The sequence below is a fragment of the Salvelinus fontinalis genome, chromosome 20 (assembly GCF_029448725.1).
Source record: "Salvelinus fontinalis isolate EN_2023a chromosome 20, ASM2944872v1, whole genome shotgun sequence".
NCBI classification, from domain to species: Eukaryota; Metazoa; Chordata; class Actinopteri; order Salmoniformes; family Salmonidae; genus Salvelinus; species Salvelinus fontinalis.
The window spans coordinates 18,505,073-18,524,069 of NC_074684.1; the positions used below are offsets into that span (position 1 = coordinate 18,505,073).

At 43.0% G+C, this 18,997-nt stretch overlaps 1 protein-coding gene across 1 annotated transcript in view; it reads left to right on the forward strand.

The window, feature by feature from the left end:
- galnt14 (UDP-N-acetyl-alpha-D-galactosamine:polypeptide N-acetylgalactosaminyltransferase 14 (GalNAc-T14)) overlaps positions 1-18,997 on the forward strand; it is a 129,245-nt gene that overhangs the window by 73,773 nt on the left and 36,475 nt on the right. The window contains exons 4-7 of the mRNA XM_055872693.1: positions 823-890; positions 1,137-1,202; positions 11,133-11,254; positions 16,890-16,977. Of these exons, the coding sequence (XP_055728668.1) occupies positions 823-890; positions 1,137-1,202; positions 11,133-11,254; positions 16,890-16,977 (344 nt within the window). The remainder of the gene's footprint in view (positions 1-822; positions 891-1,136; positions 1,203-11,132; positions 11,255-16,889; positions 16,978-18,997) is intronic.

Below are 18,997 nucleotides of genomic sequence, written 5' to 3' on the forward strand. Positions count from 1 at the left end.
CCCTGATTAGGCTGCACTTAGAGGCTGAATCAGGACTCTCTGTCTTGCTGTAAAGCTTTACCTGTTACCACCAGAAACGGATTTCTGTCAAGGGCCTTAATAAAGGCATGAGGATCCAGGGGCAGTGGAGGGTGGATGGAGCGGGATAGAGAGAGAGGGAGGAGGACGGGGGAATGGAGTGATGAATGGGTCCAGCATGCACAGCGACGATGGAAGAACAGACCTACGAGCCTGACAGCGCTCCAATTACTCACCCAGACAGGAGAGGGGGTGAGAGAGAGAGAGAGAGGGTCTGTGAGGGAGGAGGAGAGGGTAGATGTGCCTTGATTCAGACTGGGATTAAAGGTGAAGTAATCTGAGGGAGGTGGTGTACATCTCCCTCCATCTCTCCTCGCCTCATCACCTGCTGTTCAGCCATGTACCCCAGGAGAGGAGAGAATATTAGAGGGAGATTTATCTGTGGTTCTTATAGTGAGAGATTCTAGTGTCAGAGGATGGTGTTGGGTGGAAAAAGAGCTGAAGCCAAAATGAGTGGTCCTGTATTTTCTCATACCCTTGTAATAGAAAATCATCCAAATTACATTTTGGGGGTTATAGTTATAAAAAAAACAAGTAATATTCAGAAGTAATGAAATATTGTTATTTTATTTATGCCGTAATACATTCTCAGAACGATAATGTCATTCTCCATTTTTTCAATAGAACATTTCACATAACACAGGGGAAAAAGTAGTTTTCAGTTGTTGCTGCTCTATAAAGATTGTCGTCTAGAAGAAATACAATAGTTTCTAACACTACTGCTGCTCTCTTTTTCATTTGCAGTGTGCTGAACAGGACGCCAGTCCACCTGATTCACGAGATCATCCTGGTAGATGACTACAGTGGGGATGGTGGGTAGAACAGAAGAGCAGCTGTGAGCAGAGATAGATCTGATTTCAGGAGGAAATGGATTGGAGATGGGTGTGATGAGCTCTCCCATTCTGGCTCAGCTGCCGGAGAAAAAGGATCAGTGATTGAAAAGATTTCCCCTGTCTCTGTCAATGTGTTTTTTACAATTGAATTCCAATTCCATGCACTGTGTGGGTGACGGTTTTGTGAACATTTCATCTCACCCTGCATCAAATGTTCCCTTTCAGCAAACGACTGCCTTCTACTCACCAAGTTGCCCAAAGTAAAGTGTCTTCGGAATGACAGGAGAGAAGGTAACCTTGTGTGTGTGTGTGTGTGTGTGTGTGTGTGTGTGTGTGTGTGTGTGTGTGTGTGTGTGTGTGTGTGTGTGTGTGTGTGTGTGTGTGTGTGTGTGTGTGTGTGTGTGTGGAGTATTTCATCCGGGCAGTATACAATTGTGTCCTCAACTTGAACACACACCTTAGAGCCCGCCACCACTTGCCTTTGCCAAGCCTAAGAGGGAAGAGCAGCGTTAGAGCCTCATACAAGTGTTTTTGTGAGGAGGATGTTTCCCCGCTAGTATCCCACAGTAGATGATTTCAGGTTAGACCACAGGGAGAAGCTCAAGCACCAGCTGTGAGACAAGAGAGCAGATTCAGGGATGTGTTGACTCAAGAGGGTTGGATCTTTTTGTGTCAGACACGCCGTGATCCCATCTAGACAACGTGGAATTGTCTGTGTATCTCTATAAATAGATTGATTTGATTATAGCAAGACATCAAAAGGTTGACTGGAACATAGTCTGAGCACAAATGCAACACTATTATATTGCATCTATGAGTCATGGTAAAAAATGTATTTATCATGGTTATCATGTTGATGCTTCCTGTTTCACCTTTATATAACTCCACAGAGGACCTTTCTATGATGCCATACAGCACTGTTATAACAGACTACAGTTTATACAAAAAAAAAAAAACGTAATACTAAAAAGCAGCGTGTGCTGATTGCTAGTTAAAACCCCTCTACGCTATCTGCCTCTGCTTCAGCACATTATACAGTCTGAGGTGAAATATATGTTGAAATGCTGAGATGTGAACTCAGACAGTAACGAGATGCAGATTGCTGTGCGGTGGATAGAGATGCACAAGCCCCAGCTCTCACAGGCGTTTGAAGTTCTCCTGATCGGAGGGTTCAGCAGAGAGGTAATGGAGATGAACCCCATCTCACCTCACAGGCTGACAATCTTACCTCCAAAAAACTCCAAAAGCAGCCAGTTTCACCTAATAACACCAAGGCATATGGGTACTATCTTACAGCATCCACCTCACTTTACAGTATAACACAAGATAGGGTGCAGTTTTGATCGTTGTTGAAGTCTTCAGTATCTTTAAGTATTTCATTCTAGGCTAGTGCAAAAGACTGTTGTAGCTGTCACAATAGTGATTAGTGCTCATAGTTTTTTTTCTGGTGCTTTTATGTTTATTCACTAGTTGTCATTGTATTCAGTGCAAGTATGACTGAAAGGTCTTAAACCTCCTCTTGCAAACAAACCTGAAATCTAGTGTACCTTCTTGACTTGTTCTCAGCCTGGGATAGATAAGCGTGGTTGTGACTTGCTGCCAATGGCAACGACTAGTCGGAAAATACCTTACAATTTACATGCATTTAAAACATTAGCATAGACATCACAGACTTTTAAATATCTGTCTGTGTATATATACAGTACCAGTCAAAAGTTTGGACACACCTACTCATTCCAGGGTTTTCTTTATTTTTATTATTTTTTACATTATAGAATAGGAACATATGGAATCATGTAGTAACCAAAAAAGTGTTAAACAAATCAAAATACACAAAAGAGTGTGCAAACCTGTCATCAAGGCAAAGCGTGGCTATTATTTTACAGTGTAGAAAATAGTAAAAATAAAGAAAAACCCTGGAATGAGTAGGTGTTCTAAAACATTTGACTGGTAGTGTGTATTTTGCTATATATATATAAAAAATATTTTGATTTGTTTAACACTTGTTTGCTTACTACATGATTCAATTTGTGTTATTGCATAGTTTTGACGTCTTCACTATTGTTCTACAATGTTGTACTGTATATACACACTCACCGGCCAGGTTGTTAGGTACTTGTACTGGGTCGGACCCCCCTTTGCCTCCAGAACAGCCTGAATTATTTGGGTAATGCTACAAGGTGTCGGAAATGTTCCACAGCGATGTTGGTCCTTGCTAACGCAATGGCATCACACCGTTGCTGCAGATTGGACGGCAGTACATTCATGCTACTGTACGAACAGCCCGTTCCATCTCAAAGATAATCTATTGGATTGACGTCTTGGGACTGCACAGGCCACTCAAGTAAACTGAACTCGCTGTCATGTTGCAAGCAATGTTTTTCCACTCTTCAAATCCCATATTGCTTCCGTTGTCAACTTCCATACAGCTCTGACATACACACTTACCCCACCAGACATGCCACCAGGGGTCTTTTCACAGTCCCCAAATCCAAAACAAATTCAAGAAAGTGTACAGTATTATATAGAGACATTATTGCATGGACCTCCGTTCCATCTCATATTGGTCAAATGAACAGCAAACCTGGTTTCAAAAAACAGATAACGCAACACCTCACTGCACAACGCCTCTCCCCTATTTGACCTAGATAGTTTTTGTGTATGTATTGATATGTAGGTTATGTGTGTCTTTTTAAAATGTATGTGCCTCTGTCTTTGAGCTGTTCTTGTCTATTATTGTTCTGTATTATGTCATGTTTCATGTTTTGTGTGGATCCCAGGAAGAGTAGCTGCCGCTTTTGCAACAGCTAATGGGATCCTAATAAAATACCCCCCAAAAATACCCCAAAATTGTCCAGTGTTGGTGATCGCGTGCCCAATTGAGTCACTTGTTCTTGTTTTTAGCTGATAGGAGTGGAACCCAGTGTGGTCGTCTGCTGCAATAGCATATCTGTGATTAAGATCAACGAGTTGTACATTCCGAGATGCCGTTCTGCACCACACTGTTGTACTGTGCCGTTATTTGTCTGTTCGTGGCCCGCCTGTTAGCTTGCACAATTCTTGCCATTCTCCTTTGACCTCTCACCAACGAGCTGTTTTCACCCAAAGGACTTCCGCTGAATGGATGTTTTTTATTTGTCGCACCATTCTCTGGTAAACCTTAGACACCATCATGAGTGAATATCTGAGATACTGGATCCGGTGCGCCTGGCACCGACGGTCATACCATCTCAAAGTCGCGTAGGTCACTCGTTTTGGCCGTTCTAACGTCCAATAACTGACCAATAACTGAATACCTCGATGTCTGTTTACCTGCTTTAAATAACAAGCCAAAGGCAATCCAAAATAATAACGTGTGAGTGTGCAGTGTGTGTTAATGTGTGTGTGTGTGTGTGTGTGTGTGTGTGCATCTATCAGTTCCACATACATGTCAGTACATACACACAAAAGGTAGGCCACATGGGGGAGAGGCGTTGTGCCGTGAGGTGTTGCTTTATTTGTTTTTTGAAACCAGGTTTGCGCTCTATGAGATGGGAGTTCCATGCAATCATAGCTCTATATAATACTGTACATTTTCTTGAATTTTGTCTGGTCTTGGGGTCTGTGAACAAACCCCCTAGTGACATGTCTGGTGGGGTAAGTGTGTCTGTTAGAGCTACACTGAGTGCACAAAACATTAGAAATACCTGCTCTTTCTATGACATAATCTGACTAGGTGAATCCAGGTGAAAGCTATGATCCCTTATTTATGTCACTTGTTAAATCCACTTCAATCAGTATAGATGAAGTGGAGGAGAGGTTAAATAATGATTTTTAAGCCTTGTGACAATTGAGATATGGATTGTGTATGTGTGCAATTCAGAAGGTGAATGTGCAAGACAAAAGATTTAAGATCCTTTGAACAAGGTATTAGGTGCCAGGTGAGTGTGTGAAGAACTGCCACACTGCTGGGTCTTTCACGCTCAAAGGTGTATCAAGAATGGTCCACCACCCAAAGAACATCTAATTAAGGTGAGGGCAAAAGGGGTGCAACTCAATATTAGGAAGGTGTTCCTAATGTTTTCTTTATACACTCAGTATATGTAAGTTGATTATACAGAAAATGTGTAATTTTCAACATTAACATTTCTCACAAAAACAAGATTTGAATCAGTCAATCTCTCCTCCACTTTGAGCCAAGAGAAATGGACATGCATAATGTTGACATTAGCCCTCTATGTACAAAATTGTCAAAGACTCCAGACACCCAAGTCATAGATTTTTCTCTCTGCTACTGCACTGCAAGCGGTACCAGAGCGCCAAGTCTGGGACCAAGAGGTACCTGTACAGCTTCAACCCCCAAGCCATAAGACTGCTGAACAGTTCATCAAATGGCTACACGGACTATTTACATTTACCCCCCCTTTATGATATATTTCTTTATCTTTAAAGTTTTGCCGTGTCCCCCTTGCACTGGCTCTATGCAGACTCACTAGACTCTACCAAAACACTCACACATACTACACTCACACATACTACACTGACACGCCAACACACACACACACACACACACACACACACACACACACACACACACACACACACACACACACACATAAGCTGCTGCTACTCTGTTTATTATATCCTTCTGATTGCCTAGTTACTTTAACCCCTACCCACATGTACATACTGTATAACCTGAATTACCACAACTATATCAAACCCCTGCACATTAACTCGGTACTGACAGTGTTGGAAAAAGTACTCAATTGTCATACTTCAGTAAAAGTAAAGATACATTAATAGAAAATGACTCAAATATAAGTGAAGTCACCCAGTAAAATACTACTTGAGTAAAAGTCTAAAAGTGTTTGGTTTTAAGTATAAAAAGTAAATGTAATTGGTAAAATATACTTAAGTATCAAAAGTAAAAAATAATTTCCAATTCCTTATGTTACAGTTTTTTCCAATTGCTAACACACTAAAATGACATGCACAGCACAATTATTTAAACTGACACACAGAGAGCAAAACCTCTTCTCAAGTCTCCAAAAGTCTAAACACATTTTCTGCTTTACACACATTTTGCAATTCAAAATGGCACTTTTTAAATGCACTGCAAACGGTTCTCTGCATAAGACACAACAATCTGACATAAATTCACATGTTTGCCATTTCAAAACACTGCCATTCAAAATGACACTACATGAGCTAATTGGCCAGTACATGTGCCACCTGGCCAAACACCTCAATGGGTAATTGTTACCACTTCAATCAGGAAGTAAGCACTATGAAAAGACCACAGGTGAGCACCTTTTGTTTCACAACAACAGTAGAAGCCGTTGCAGAGAGAGGAAGAGGAAGAGGGAGGCTGAGAATGAGAGGGGGAGGAAGAGTGAGAGGTAGGGGGAGGGTGAGAATGAGAGGGGGAGGAAGAGTGAGAGGTAGGGGGAGGCTGAGAATGAGAGGGGGAGGAAGAGTGACAGGTAGGGGGATGAAGAGTGAGAGGTAGGGGTAGAGCTGGTAGAGGAGTTCATGGCCAAAGAAGACAATAACTTTCAAATGAAATCAGAGCAACTTTAGTTGGTCATGTCATCCACCATGGGCTGACAATGGGAGAGGCTGGAATCAGAGCAACCTTAGTTGATCATGTCATCAACCATGGGCTGACAATGGGAGAGGCTGGAATCAGAGCAACCTTAGTTGATCATGTCATCCACCATGGGCTGACAATGGGAGAGGCTGGAATCAGAGCAACATTAGTTGATCATGTCATCCACCATGGGCTGACAATGTGAGAGGCTGGACAGAGTGCAGCCCAACTTGAGCCGTTTTACTGTCGCCTGTGTCATCCAGACATTTAGACTGGAGTACAGGTATGTAACCAACATTTCTTTCACACTATGTAATACACCCCATGTCATAGTGTATCAGTTGGGTGACACCTGTTTACTTCATGAATGGCTGATGTCATACACTAACTGCACAAATTTCCTGTAGAATTTACTCTACTGTGGGGGAAATATCTTTAGGCTGGATTGTCCAAGCCCTATATTTTTGTTTTTTTGATTTTCTAAAGGACTGAGAGACGCAAACATGATGGAGGAAGGGGCCAAATGTTCACCGGGGTACAGGAAGCTGCCATTGTAAACTTGGTTTTGGAAAATAATGAAATCAGATTACGAGAAATTCAAAGCCATATCATCCAAGACAACACCATATTCAACGAGTCAGTCTGTCCACATTGGCTTGCATTCTCAAGCGAAACCAAATCAGAATGAAACAACTTTATAAGGTGCCGTTTGAGAGAAACTCTCAAAGAAACAAAGAGGTCAGACGAGCATATGGATGTAAGTACAATATTGACTGCAGTACACTACATTTACATTATTTAGCAGATGCTCTTATCCAGAGTGACTTACATTTAACCTTTATTTAACTAGGCAAGTCAGTTAAGAACAAACTCTTATTTTCAATGACGGTCTAGGAACAGTGGGTTAACTGCCTTGTTCAGGGGCAGAACGACAGATTTGTACCTTGTCAGCTCGGGGATTTGAACTTGCAACCTTTGGGTTACTAGCCCAACGCTCTAACCACTAGGCTACCCTGCCGCCCCTGCTGCCACTACACACAACATTGTTTCCCAGTGTACTGGATAACACCATATTGACTGCTTTTGTTCTTTGTTTTCAGGCAGTACTGGAAATGGATGCTCATGCAATCCCACATGAGTTCATCTTTATAGATGAGGCTAGGTTCAACCTAGCAAAGACCAGAAGAAGGGGGAGAAACGTCATTGGCCACAGAGCCATTATAGATGTTCTTGGCCAACGTGGTGGGAACATCACAATGTGCGCTGCCATCTCCAATACGCATGGTGTCCTCCACCGTCATGCCAACCTTGGACCATACAACACAGCCCATATTCTCACATTTCTGGACAGACTCCACAACATTCTCATACCACCAGAGCGTATGAATGATGCAGACCATCAAAGAACCCGGTACGTTGTAGTATGGGACAACGTGAGCTTTCATCGTGCAGCCCCAGTCCAAAACTGGTTTGCTGACCACCCACCCTTTCTCGTGCAATACCTCCCACCATACTCACCATTTCTGAACCCCATAGAAGAGTTATTTCCGGCGGTGGAAGGTATACGACCGGCAGCCCTTTGTGCGCATGCCTCTTGTGCAGGCTATGGAAGAGGCATGTGATGAGATTGATGTGGGTACGATTCAGGGATGGATCTCAAGGTGCTCTCAAGGTGCTTCTTCCCTCGATGTCTGGCAAGGGAAGATATTGCCTGTGATGTGGACGAGGCGTTGTGGCCAGACCCAGCTGTGCGGCAAGATGCTGCCTAATTATTTTTCTTGGCTCTTTTTTTCTATATATTTTTTCTGCACATTTTTTCTGCAATTTTCTTTTTCAGTTTACTGTTACTGTTTTTGTGAGCATATTTTTGTTCAGTCCAATGTAAATATATCTGCTGTGCATATGTTGCACTGACTTGTTTGGTAAAAAATAAAATGTTTCAACAGCATGTGTGTGTATCTGCAAATATTTCCGTGCATCTGAAGAATTTTCTACAATTTGAACTATTTTAGTATTATGGCAAAGCATACTAAAGATGAGAGTGCTTTTCATTATGCCCAACAGTGTGTAGTTGGTTAGACAAAAATCTGGTAATATGAATGAAGTGTGTGCCATTTCGTACAAACGTATGATTTTGATAATGCTATATCTAGTGTTGGTTGCAGTGCTTCATTTTGCCGGATATATGAGGTATTTTGCAGTTTGGGTGTGTGGTTTTGTTAATTGTGTTAAGTATTTTGATAAAACCAGCCTAGTTTGCAAAATTGTGTTTTAGCAATTGGGAAAAACTGTAAAGCTGTAAAAGTAGCTTTTTGGGCGACCTGATCAAATGCACAGAAATGTGTGTTATAGATCAGTCATTCTCATTGAAAGCAAGTCTAAGAAATGGTAGATCTGTTCTATGTTCGCTATATCTATGCTTCCCATTAAGTTTCGTTTTTGGTCTTTTACTGTCGGTTTTGTACACCATCTTCAAATAGCTGAAAATACAATATTTTTGGTTATGTAAAATATATTTCACAGCGGTTTAGACAGTACAATGATTCTCTACACTATACTTGCTTGGTTTGCCACATAAACTGAAATTAGGCAAACTATTAGAATTTTAGCAACCAGGAAATGGTGGAGCCAGGGGCACACTCCAACACTCATTTACATAATTTACAAGCAAAGCATTTGTGTTTAGTGAGTTCGCCAGATCAGAGGCAGTAGTGTTCTCTTGACAAGTGTGTGAATTTGACAATGTTCCTGTCCTGCTAAGCATTCAAAATGTAACGAGTACTTTTGGATGTCAGTGAAAATGTATGGAGTAAAAAGTACATTATTTTCTTTATGAATGTAGTGAAGTTACAGTAAACATTTTCAAAAATATAAATAGTAAAGTACAGATACCCCCCAAAACTATTTAAGTAGTACTTTAAAGTATTTTTACTTAAGTACTTTACACTACTTGGTACTGGTACTCTTCGTATATGGCCTCGTTATTGTTTTTGTGGGCCAGCTGCAGCTTTGTTTAGGTCCTTTGCAGCACTTGATCATATCACCGGGCAATAGTCAAGATTAGATAAAACTAGAGCCTGCAGGACTTGCTTAGTCCAACTGTGTTGTTAAAAGTTCTGAGCATCTCCCCCCATATTTACAACAATTGAATCAATATGCCTTGACCATGACAATATGCCTTGACCATGACAATTTATAGTGTAAGGGGACACAAAAAAGTTCCTCCAACTGCTCACAGCCACATGCACTACCAGATTTAGCTGAGGTCTAGAACTTAGGGAATGATTTTTACTAAATTCAGCGCTTTTAGTTGTAGATATGTTCAGGACTAGGTTATTACTAGCCACCCATTCCAACATTTGGCGCGTGCAGTGGTGAGGATTTTTAGAGTTCTGCAATCACAGGTCTGCCTGCCAGGTCCTGCTATGTCTTGCCGTCATTTTGTTTCAGACCCTGGGACTGATAGGCTTTTGCTGGCAAGTTATAAACATGCCAGTCTCTTATGCACTCAGCAGTCAGATCTGACTTTTAACGATGGAGCACATTTTAATGGAATGGGATGATGATTTGAAATCAATAGCCTTGAAATAGCTGTTCTTGTGTACGTTGTAGTGGTTAGACAGGTGTCTGAGGCATTGTGTGTAATTAGATTCCTGCTCTGCTCATGAAAAGCAGAGAACTCTAATCTCAAGACGACAACTTCCAAGATTCCATCTAAAAAACGAAGAAATTACTCTCTGACAATACCTAATCAAGTGTAAAAATCATTACAACCACAATTAGATTGTAACAAATGGTATCGTTAGGCTGTTGTTAGGCAGTCCTCTGTTTATTCCTGGAGCCGGAGGTTTCATTACCCAGCCTCAGTGTTCCATTACAGTGTTGATGAACTTGTGTGTGTATAGGGGCCCGGGTGTAGTTAACAGTCCCCGGGGCCTCAACTCACACTCTAAATTGTAAATGGTTTGAGGCATTTAGACTTGATTGTCTTTTTAATGCTTCAAACAGCAGAAGCTGTCATGCCATGTCGTCTCTATCAAGCTTTAGTAGTAAATTCTCTCTCTCTCTATCTCTCTATCTCTCTTTCTCTGGCAGCTACACAGTCAGCCTTCAACTAGCAACTGTTGAGGGGGGAGGGTGAGCTCACCCATCCAGAAAATAAAGCGTTATTGAGGATGAAATGGGATTTTTAATTGGCTGGAGTCGCGGCGCAGTGCGAAACTTACAGAGTCCTACAATTTCATACAATGACATTCTGTCCTATGTCAGAGACTATTGATTTCGCTATTTAGCCGGAAAGAATGTCCTTCAATCATTGAGACCTCTTAACAGTGTGATGTCCCATTCAGACCATCATGTCTAAGGGCTGTAATTGCGTCATTGCCCCATAAACAGACACAAATGGCCTTTTTAAGACCTCCCTTGTCTCCACGCATGAGGTGGACAATAAAGGGACATTGTGTTCAGAGTATTTGAGAGTATATTTCAGCAACATCATCTAGAGAGCAGATAGTATTGGTGTTTGGTTTAGATACAGTGGTTGGGTTTGGAGACAGACAGACAGACAGACAGACAGACAGACAGACAGACAGCAGTAGATAGGGATGAGAATGACCTTTGACCCCTCTGTCTCTGATCTCTCTCTCCAGGTCTGATCCGCTCCAGGGTACGTGGGGCGGATGCAGCGAAGGCCGGTGTCCTGACCTTCCTGGACAGTCACTGTGAGGTCAACAAGGACTGGCTGCCCCCACTGCTCCGGAGGATAAAGGAGGTACAGTAACAGTACAGGCACTGACACCTCCTACATCTACAGTAACAGTACAGGCACTGACACCTCCTACATCTACAGTAACAGTACAGGCACTGACACACTCCTACATCTACAGTAACAGTACTGTACAGTACAGGCAGTGACACACTCCTACATCTACAGTAACAGTACAGGCACTGACACACTCCTACATCTACAGTAACAGTACAGGCACTGACACCTCCTACATCTACAGTAACAGTACAGGCACTGACACACTCCTACATCTACAGTAACAGTACTGTACAGTACAGGCACTGACACACTCCTACATCTACAGTAACAGTACAGGCACTGACACCTCCTACATCTACAGTAACAGTACTGTACAGTACAGGCAGTGACACACTCCTACATCTACAGTAACAGTACTGTACAGTACAGGCAGTGACACCTCCTACATCTACAGTAACAGTACTGTACAGTACAGGCAGTGACATCTCCTACATCTACAGTAACAGTACTGTACAGTACAGGCAGTGACACCTCCTACATCTACAGTAACAGTACTGTACAGTACAGGCAGTGACACCTCCTACATCTACAGTAACAGTACTGTACAGTACAGGCAGTGACACACTCCTACATCTACAGTAACAGTACAGGCACTGACACACTCCTACATCTACAGTAACAGTACAGGCACTGACACACTCCTACATCTACAGTAACAGTACAGGCAGTGACACACTCCTACATCTACAGTAACAGTACAGGCAGTGACACACTCCTACATCTACAGTAACAGTACTGTACAGTACAGGCAGTGACACACTCCTACATCTACAGTAACAGTACAGGCACTGACACCTCCTACATCTACAGTAACAGTACAGGCACTGACACCTCCTACATCTACAGTAACAGTACTGTACAGTACAGGCAGTGACACACTCCTACATCTACAGTAACAGTACAGGCACTGACACACTCCTACATCTACAGTAACAGTACAGGCACTGACACACTCCTACATCTACAGTAACAGTACAGGCAGTGACACACTCCTACATCTACAGTAACAGTACTGTACAGTACAGGCAGTGACACACTCCTACATCTACAGTAACAGTACAGGCACTGACACACTCCTACATCTACAGTAACAGTACTGTACAGTACAGGCAGTGACACACTCCTACATCTACAGTAACAGTACAGGCAGTGACACACTCCTACATCTACAGTAACAGTACTGTACAGTACAGGCAGTGACACACTCCTACATCTACAGTAACAGTACTGTACAGTACAGGCACTGACACACTCCTACATCTACAGTAACAGTACTCTACAGTACAGGCAGTGACACACTCCTACATCTACAGTAACAGTACTGTACAGTACAGGCAGTGACACCTCCTACATCTACAGTAACAGTACTGTACAGTACAGGCAGTGACACCTCCTACATCTACAGTAACAGTACTGTACAGTACAGGCAGTGACACACTCCTACATCTACAGTAACAGTACTGTACAGTACAGGCAGTGACACACTCCTACATCTACAGTAACTGTACTGTACAGTACAGGCAGTGACACCTCCTAAATCTACAGTAACAGTACAGGCAGTGACACCTCCTACATCTACAGTAACAGTACAGGCAGTGACACACTCCTACATCTACAGTAACAGTACTGTACAGTACAGGCAGTGACACCTCCTACATCTACAGTAACAGTACAGGCAGTGACACCTCCTACATCTACAGTAACAGTACTGTACAGTACAGGCAGTGACACCTCCTACATCTACAGTAACAGTACAGGCACTGACACACTCCTACATCTACAGTAACAGTACTGTACAGTACAGGCAGTGACACCTCCTACATCTACAGTAACAGTACAGGCAGTGACACCTCCTACATCTACAGTAACAGTACAGGCAGTGACACCTCCTACATCTACAGTAACAGTACAGGCAGTGACACACTCCTACATCTACAGTAACAGTACAGGCACTGACACACTCCTACGTCTACAGTAACAGTACTGTACAGTACAGGCAGTGACACCTCCTACATCTACAGTAACAGTACAGGCAGTGCCACCTCCTACATCTACAGTAACAGTACAGGCAGTGACACCTCCTACATCTACAGTAACAGTACAGGCACTGACACACTCCTACATCTACAGTAACAGTACTGTACAGTACAGGCAGTGACACCTCCTACATCTACAGTAACAGTACAGGCAGTGACACCTCCTACATCTACAGTAACAGTACAGGCAGTGACACACTCCTACATCTACAGTAACAGTACTGTACAGTACAGGCAGTGACACACTCCTACATCTACAGTAACAGTACTGTACAGTACAGGCAGTGACACCTCCTACATCTACAGTAACAGTACTGTACAGTACAGGCAGTGACACCTCCTACATCTACAGTAACAGTACTGTACAGTACAGGCACTGACACCTCCTACATCTACAGTAACAGTACTGTACAGTACAGGTAGTGACACCTCCAACATCTACAGTAACAGTACTGTACAGTACAGGCAGTGACACCTCCTACATCTACAGTAACAGTACAGGCAGTGACACCTCCTACATCTACAGTAACAGTACTGTACAGTACAGGCACTGACACCTCCTACATCTACAGTAACAGTACTGTACAGTACAGGCAGTGACACACTCCTACATCTACAGTAACAGTACAGGCACTGACACACTCCTACATCTACTGTAACAGTACAGGCACTGACACACTCCTACATCTACAGTAACAGTACAGGCACTGACACACTCCTACATCTACAGTAACAGTACTGTACAGTACAGGCAGTGACACACTCCTACATCTACAGTAACAGTACAGGCACTGACACACTCCTACATCTACAGTAACAGTACTGTACAGTACAGGCAGTGACACACACCTACATCTACAGTAACAGTACTGTACAGTACAGGCAGTGACACACTCCTACATCTACAGTAACAGTACTGTACAGTACAGGCAGTGACACCTCCTACATCTACAGTAACAGTACAGGCACTGACACCTCCTACTTCTACAGTAACAGTACTGTACAGTACAGGCAGTGACACCTCCTACATCTACAGTAACAGTACAGGCACTGACACCTCCTACATCTACAGTAACAGTACAGGCACTGACACCTCCTACATCTACAGTAACAGTACTGTACAGTACAGGCAGTGACACCTCCTACATCTACAGTAACAGTACAGGCACTGACACCTCCTACATCTACAGTAACAGTACTGTACAGTACAGGCAGTGACACACACCTCCAACATCTACTCTGCAAGATGATACATCTCCCAGAATAGAAAGAAATTCCACCCCATTCTCGTATACTCATTTGATATTATTTTTCCTAGACAGAATAAAGCTACTTGCAAACTTCAGAGAAAATAAGTCCCACCTTAAAATGCAGGTTGATGTTTATTGTCATGAGTCTTGTCATGGAGACAGAACTAAGCGATTTCCCCTTAGATTGGCCATCTGCAAAGTCAAAATTGAGTATATTGTAAAAATTCAGTTAGGCATTAGGGTTACTTTGTGACTGTGCCAGTTAGTGACCACTCTGCAGAACTCCCTCAAGAACAAGATTCATGACAAAAAATGAACTCTAATGCGTATTTGTTCTTACAACATATTTCTATCAGGTGACTTAACTGTCCGCTTTTTTGTGAACTTCAGTCCACAGAACCCCCCACCCTACTCTCGGACTCCTACACATAATCTCTCTTTTTGATACAGTGTATGTCTTTATCTCCAGGAATGAATGAAAAACTCCCTCCTAGCTTGTGTGTAACTGTAGCATTGTGAACTGTCTCATGGAGCACCAGCAGCTCTCAGAGCTCTCAGTGTGTTGTGACTGGGGAGAAAATGGCAGTTTACCTTCTGCTGTTCCTCTGATTGCCCCTAATCTGGAAGAAGTGCCTCCCTCAATTTACACCAACAGCACTCTTCCTCTCCCCCAGGCTAAGACAGAGGGTTGACTCACCACTCCCCCCCCCTCAAACGCTCTTATGTGGACATACTGCTCTCTAAACATTGATAGACGTCTATGGTAACTGGCTAATGCTGGGGGGCTTACATGTTATATTCAATTATATACTAACCTTCATGCATGTCTGATTTCAAAGTGCTGTCTGCATCTTAATTCCCTGGTACGGCTGCCGATGTCTGACATTAAGTTCTCAACAACGTCCCATCATTATTTTGGATTTGGCGCTGCGAGGCATAGCATAATGTTTTGTAATATATGTACTAATACAGGAAGCTCTTGTCTACAAACAATCAATATATTAAAATAAACAGAATTGATTTTGTTCTGAGGGAGTCATCCATCACTATCCACATATATACATATCTATTTCTAAATGTATTACTTATTGATTTATGTAAATGCAGGCACAAAGACGCATGTATAACATTCATGACACACCACGCCGCTGTAAAGGTGCGTTCCTCTCAGAGCCGCGTAATGTCTGAGAACAGAAGATCATTTGCAATTGAAATGGTTGAAAGGAATGGAAAACTCAGTAGTCTCATGCGAAATGGAAAACGTACCCGAGCAGTCTTGTGAAGCATGGGTGCTGGTCAATCACCTTGGCAGAGAGAAAATATAAGAGGGAGAGGAGGGGAATAGAGGGATGAGAGAAAGTGAATGTCTGAAGAAGAGCAGATGAGCGTGTGCGAATCAAATGTCAGATAATGTGGTCAGACCGCCCAGGATGCTGCCTGTCACTCTGTGTGTGTGTGTGTGTGTGTGTGTGTGTGTGTGTGTGTGTGTGTGTGTGTGTGTGTGTGTGTGTGTGTGTGTGTGTGTGTGTGTGTGTGTGTGTGTGTGTGTGTGTGTGTGTGTGTGTGTGTGTGTGTGTGTGTGTGCGTGCGTGTGCGTGTGCGTGCGTGCGTATGTGTGTCAGCTCCTAAAGATGACTCTGTCATGGGCTTTGACTGAGACTTAGTGTGTGTGTGTATGTGAGTTCTGACTGGTGTGTGCATGGCAGGCATGGGAGTGTGAGCAGACTATTTCAAGACATGACTTTCACATACACCGCCTGTTAACCTCCTATTCACTCTGTCTGATCTGATCAGACACTGATCGATGTACCTTCCTTTAGCTGGAAGGAGGAAAGACAAGACAATGACCCCAAGCCATTATCATGTCTTTCAAGTGACCCTAACAGCAATTAATCAGCACATCCCACCAGATGTATCACATGTCCTAAAGGTGGACATTTTCCCCGGTTATTTCCTTGACTTCAGGACTACTAGGCTATGACTACTGAATGAGCACCAGAGCATTAACTGAAACATAATCCACACTACTGGGCAACCTACTGTATGAACATAATGTATGTTTAATCAGTGCCCTGCAGCACATCAATGCCTCCCATTACTCCCATACCTTTTTCATTAACTTCAGCTTCTGAACTCTAAATAAGGAATCGTGCCATTGGCTCTTACTGTGAGTTTTGAACATCTCTGACCCCCGTCTCTCTCTCTCTCTCTCTCTCTCTCTCTCTCTCTCTCTCTCTCTCTCTTTGTCTCTGTCTCTGTCTCTGTCTCTGTCTCTGTCTCGTCTCGTCTCACCAGGACCCGACCTGTGTGGTGAGCCCAGTGATCGACATCATCAACATGGATACCTTCGCCTACGTAGCAGCCTCCTCTGACCTCCGTGGAGGTATGGAGCGACAGGGACTTGACCTTCCCGTCCTAATCGCTATCGCCACACTCATGTCCCTCTCTCTCTCTCTCTGTATCTGTCCAGCTCTCTGTCCAACCCCCCCTTTCTCCATCCTTCTTTTCATCCCTTATCCCTGACCCCATCCCTTCCTTCTTTCCATTTCCTCCCCCAGGCTACTAGGTCTCCATTACCTGGATAGTAGAGGCTACACACACACACACACACACACACACACACACACAGATGAACAGCTCCAATCAGTGTTCCCAGGGAACTGGATACGACAGCCAATGGGGATAATAGTCCAAGGCCTTCTCAGATTGGACGTTTTAATTATTGATGTAGCCATCTCTCATAACATGAAAAATATGTGGTGTCAATAGAGGCGTATGGATCCACTGAGAGCCAGCCCTGCCTGCCTGCAGACTGCTGCGCCAGCACTCCTGGGTCTGCTCCAAATCAGACCCTCTCTCTCTCCCATGCGCGCACACACACACACACACACACACACACACACACACACACACACACACACACACACACACACACACACACACACACACACACACACACACACACACACACACAATCACAACTCAGGATAAGACCCAGATGCAGACACAGGAGGCGGATAGTTTGATTCTGAGATAATTTATTATAACACAGGGGGCAGGCAAAGGGCAGGTCGAGGGCAGGCAGACGTTGGTAAACCAGGTCAGAGTCAAGCAGGTACAGGATGGCAGGCAGGCTCAGGGTCAGGCCAGGCAGAAAGGTCAGAACCGGGAAGACTAGAAACAAAAACTTGAGAACAAAAAAAAACGGGAAACATGCTGGTACGACCTGACAATACAAGATGAACTGGCAACAGACAAATAGAAAATGCAGGTTTAAATACAAAGGGGATAATTGGGAAAAAACATGAGACACCTGGTGGGGGTGGAGACGAGCACAAGACAGGTGAAACAGATCAGGGTGTGGCACGCACACATACTGAGACACATACACAGACACACTAAGCCGTGCACACGCACACACATGTTCACGTACACAAACAGACACACATCCACGTACTTTATTAACTTCTCTAGGATAGGGGGCAGCATTTTCACGTTTGGATGAAAAGCATACCCAAATTCAACTGCCAGCTACTCTTCCCCAGAAGATAAGATATGCATATTATTAGTAGATTTGAATAGAAAACACTCTGAAGTTTATAAAACTGTTTGAATCATGTTTGTGAGTATAACATAACTTATTTAGCAGGCGAAACCCTGAGGACAAACCGTTCAGATTTTTTTTGTTTTGAGGTCACTCTCTTTTCAATGGGTTTTCATTGGGAATCCAGATTTCTAATTGACCTTCTTGCAGTTCCTACCGCTTCCACTGGATGTCAACAGTCTTTAGAAATTAGTTGAGGTTTTTTCCTTTGTGTAATGAAGAAGTACGGCCATCTTGAACGAGGGTCACTTGAAGTGTACTGTTAGATAGAGGCGCGTGACCAGAAAGCTAGCTACAGTTTGTTTTAATCTTGTATTGAACACAGATCATCCCGTCTTCAATTTTATCGATTATTTACGTTAAAAATACGTAAAGTTGTATTACAAAAGTAGTTTGAAATGTTTTGGCAAAGTTTACAGGTAACTTTTGAGATATTTTGTAGTCATGTTTCACGAGTTGGAACCGGTGTTTTTCTGGATCAAATGCGCCAAATAAATGGACATTTTGGATATATATTGACGGAATTAATCGAACAAAAGGACCATTTGTGATGTTTATGGGACATATTGGCGTGCTAACCACAGAAGCTCGTCAAAGGTAAGGCATGAATTATATTTTGCGTTTTGTGTCGCGCCTGCAGGGTTGAAATATGAATCTCTCTCTTTGTTTACTCTGTTGCTATCCTCAGATAATAGCATCTTATGCTTTCGCCGAAAAGCCTATTTGAATTCTGACATGTTGGCTGGATTCACAACAAGTGTAGCTTTAATTTGGTATCTTTCATGTGTGATTTAATGAA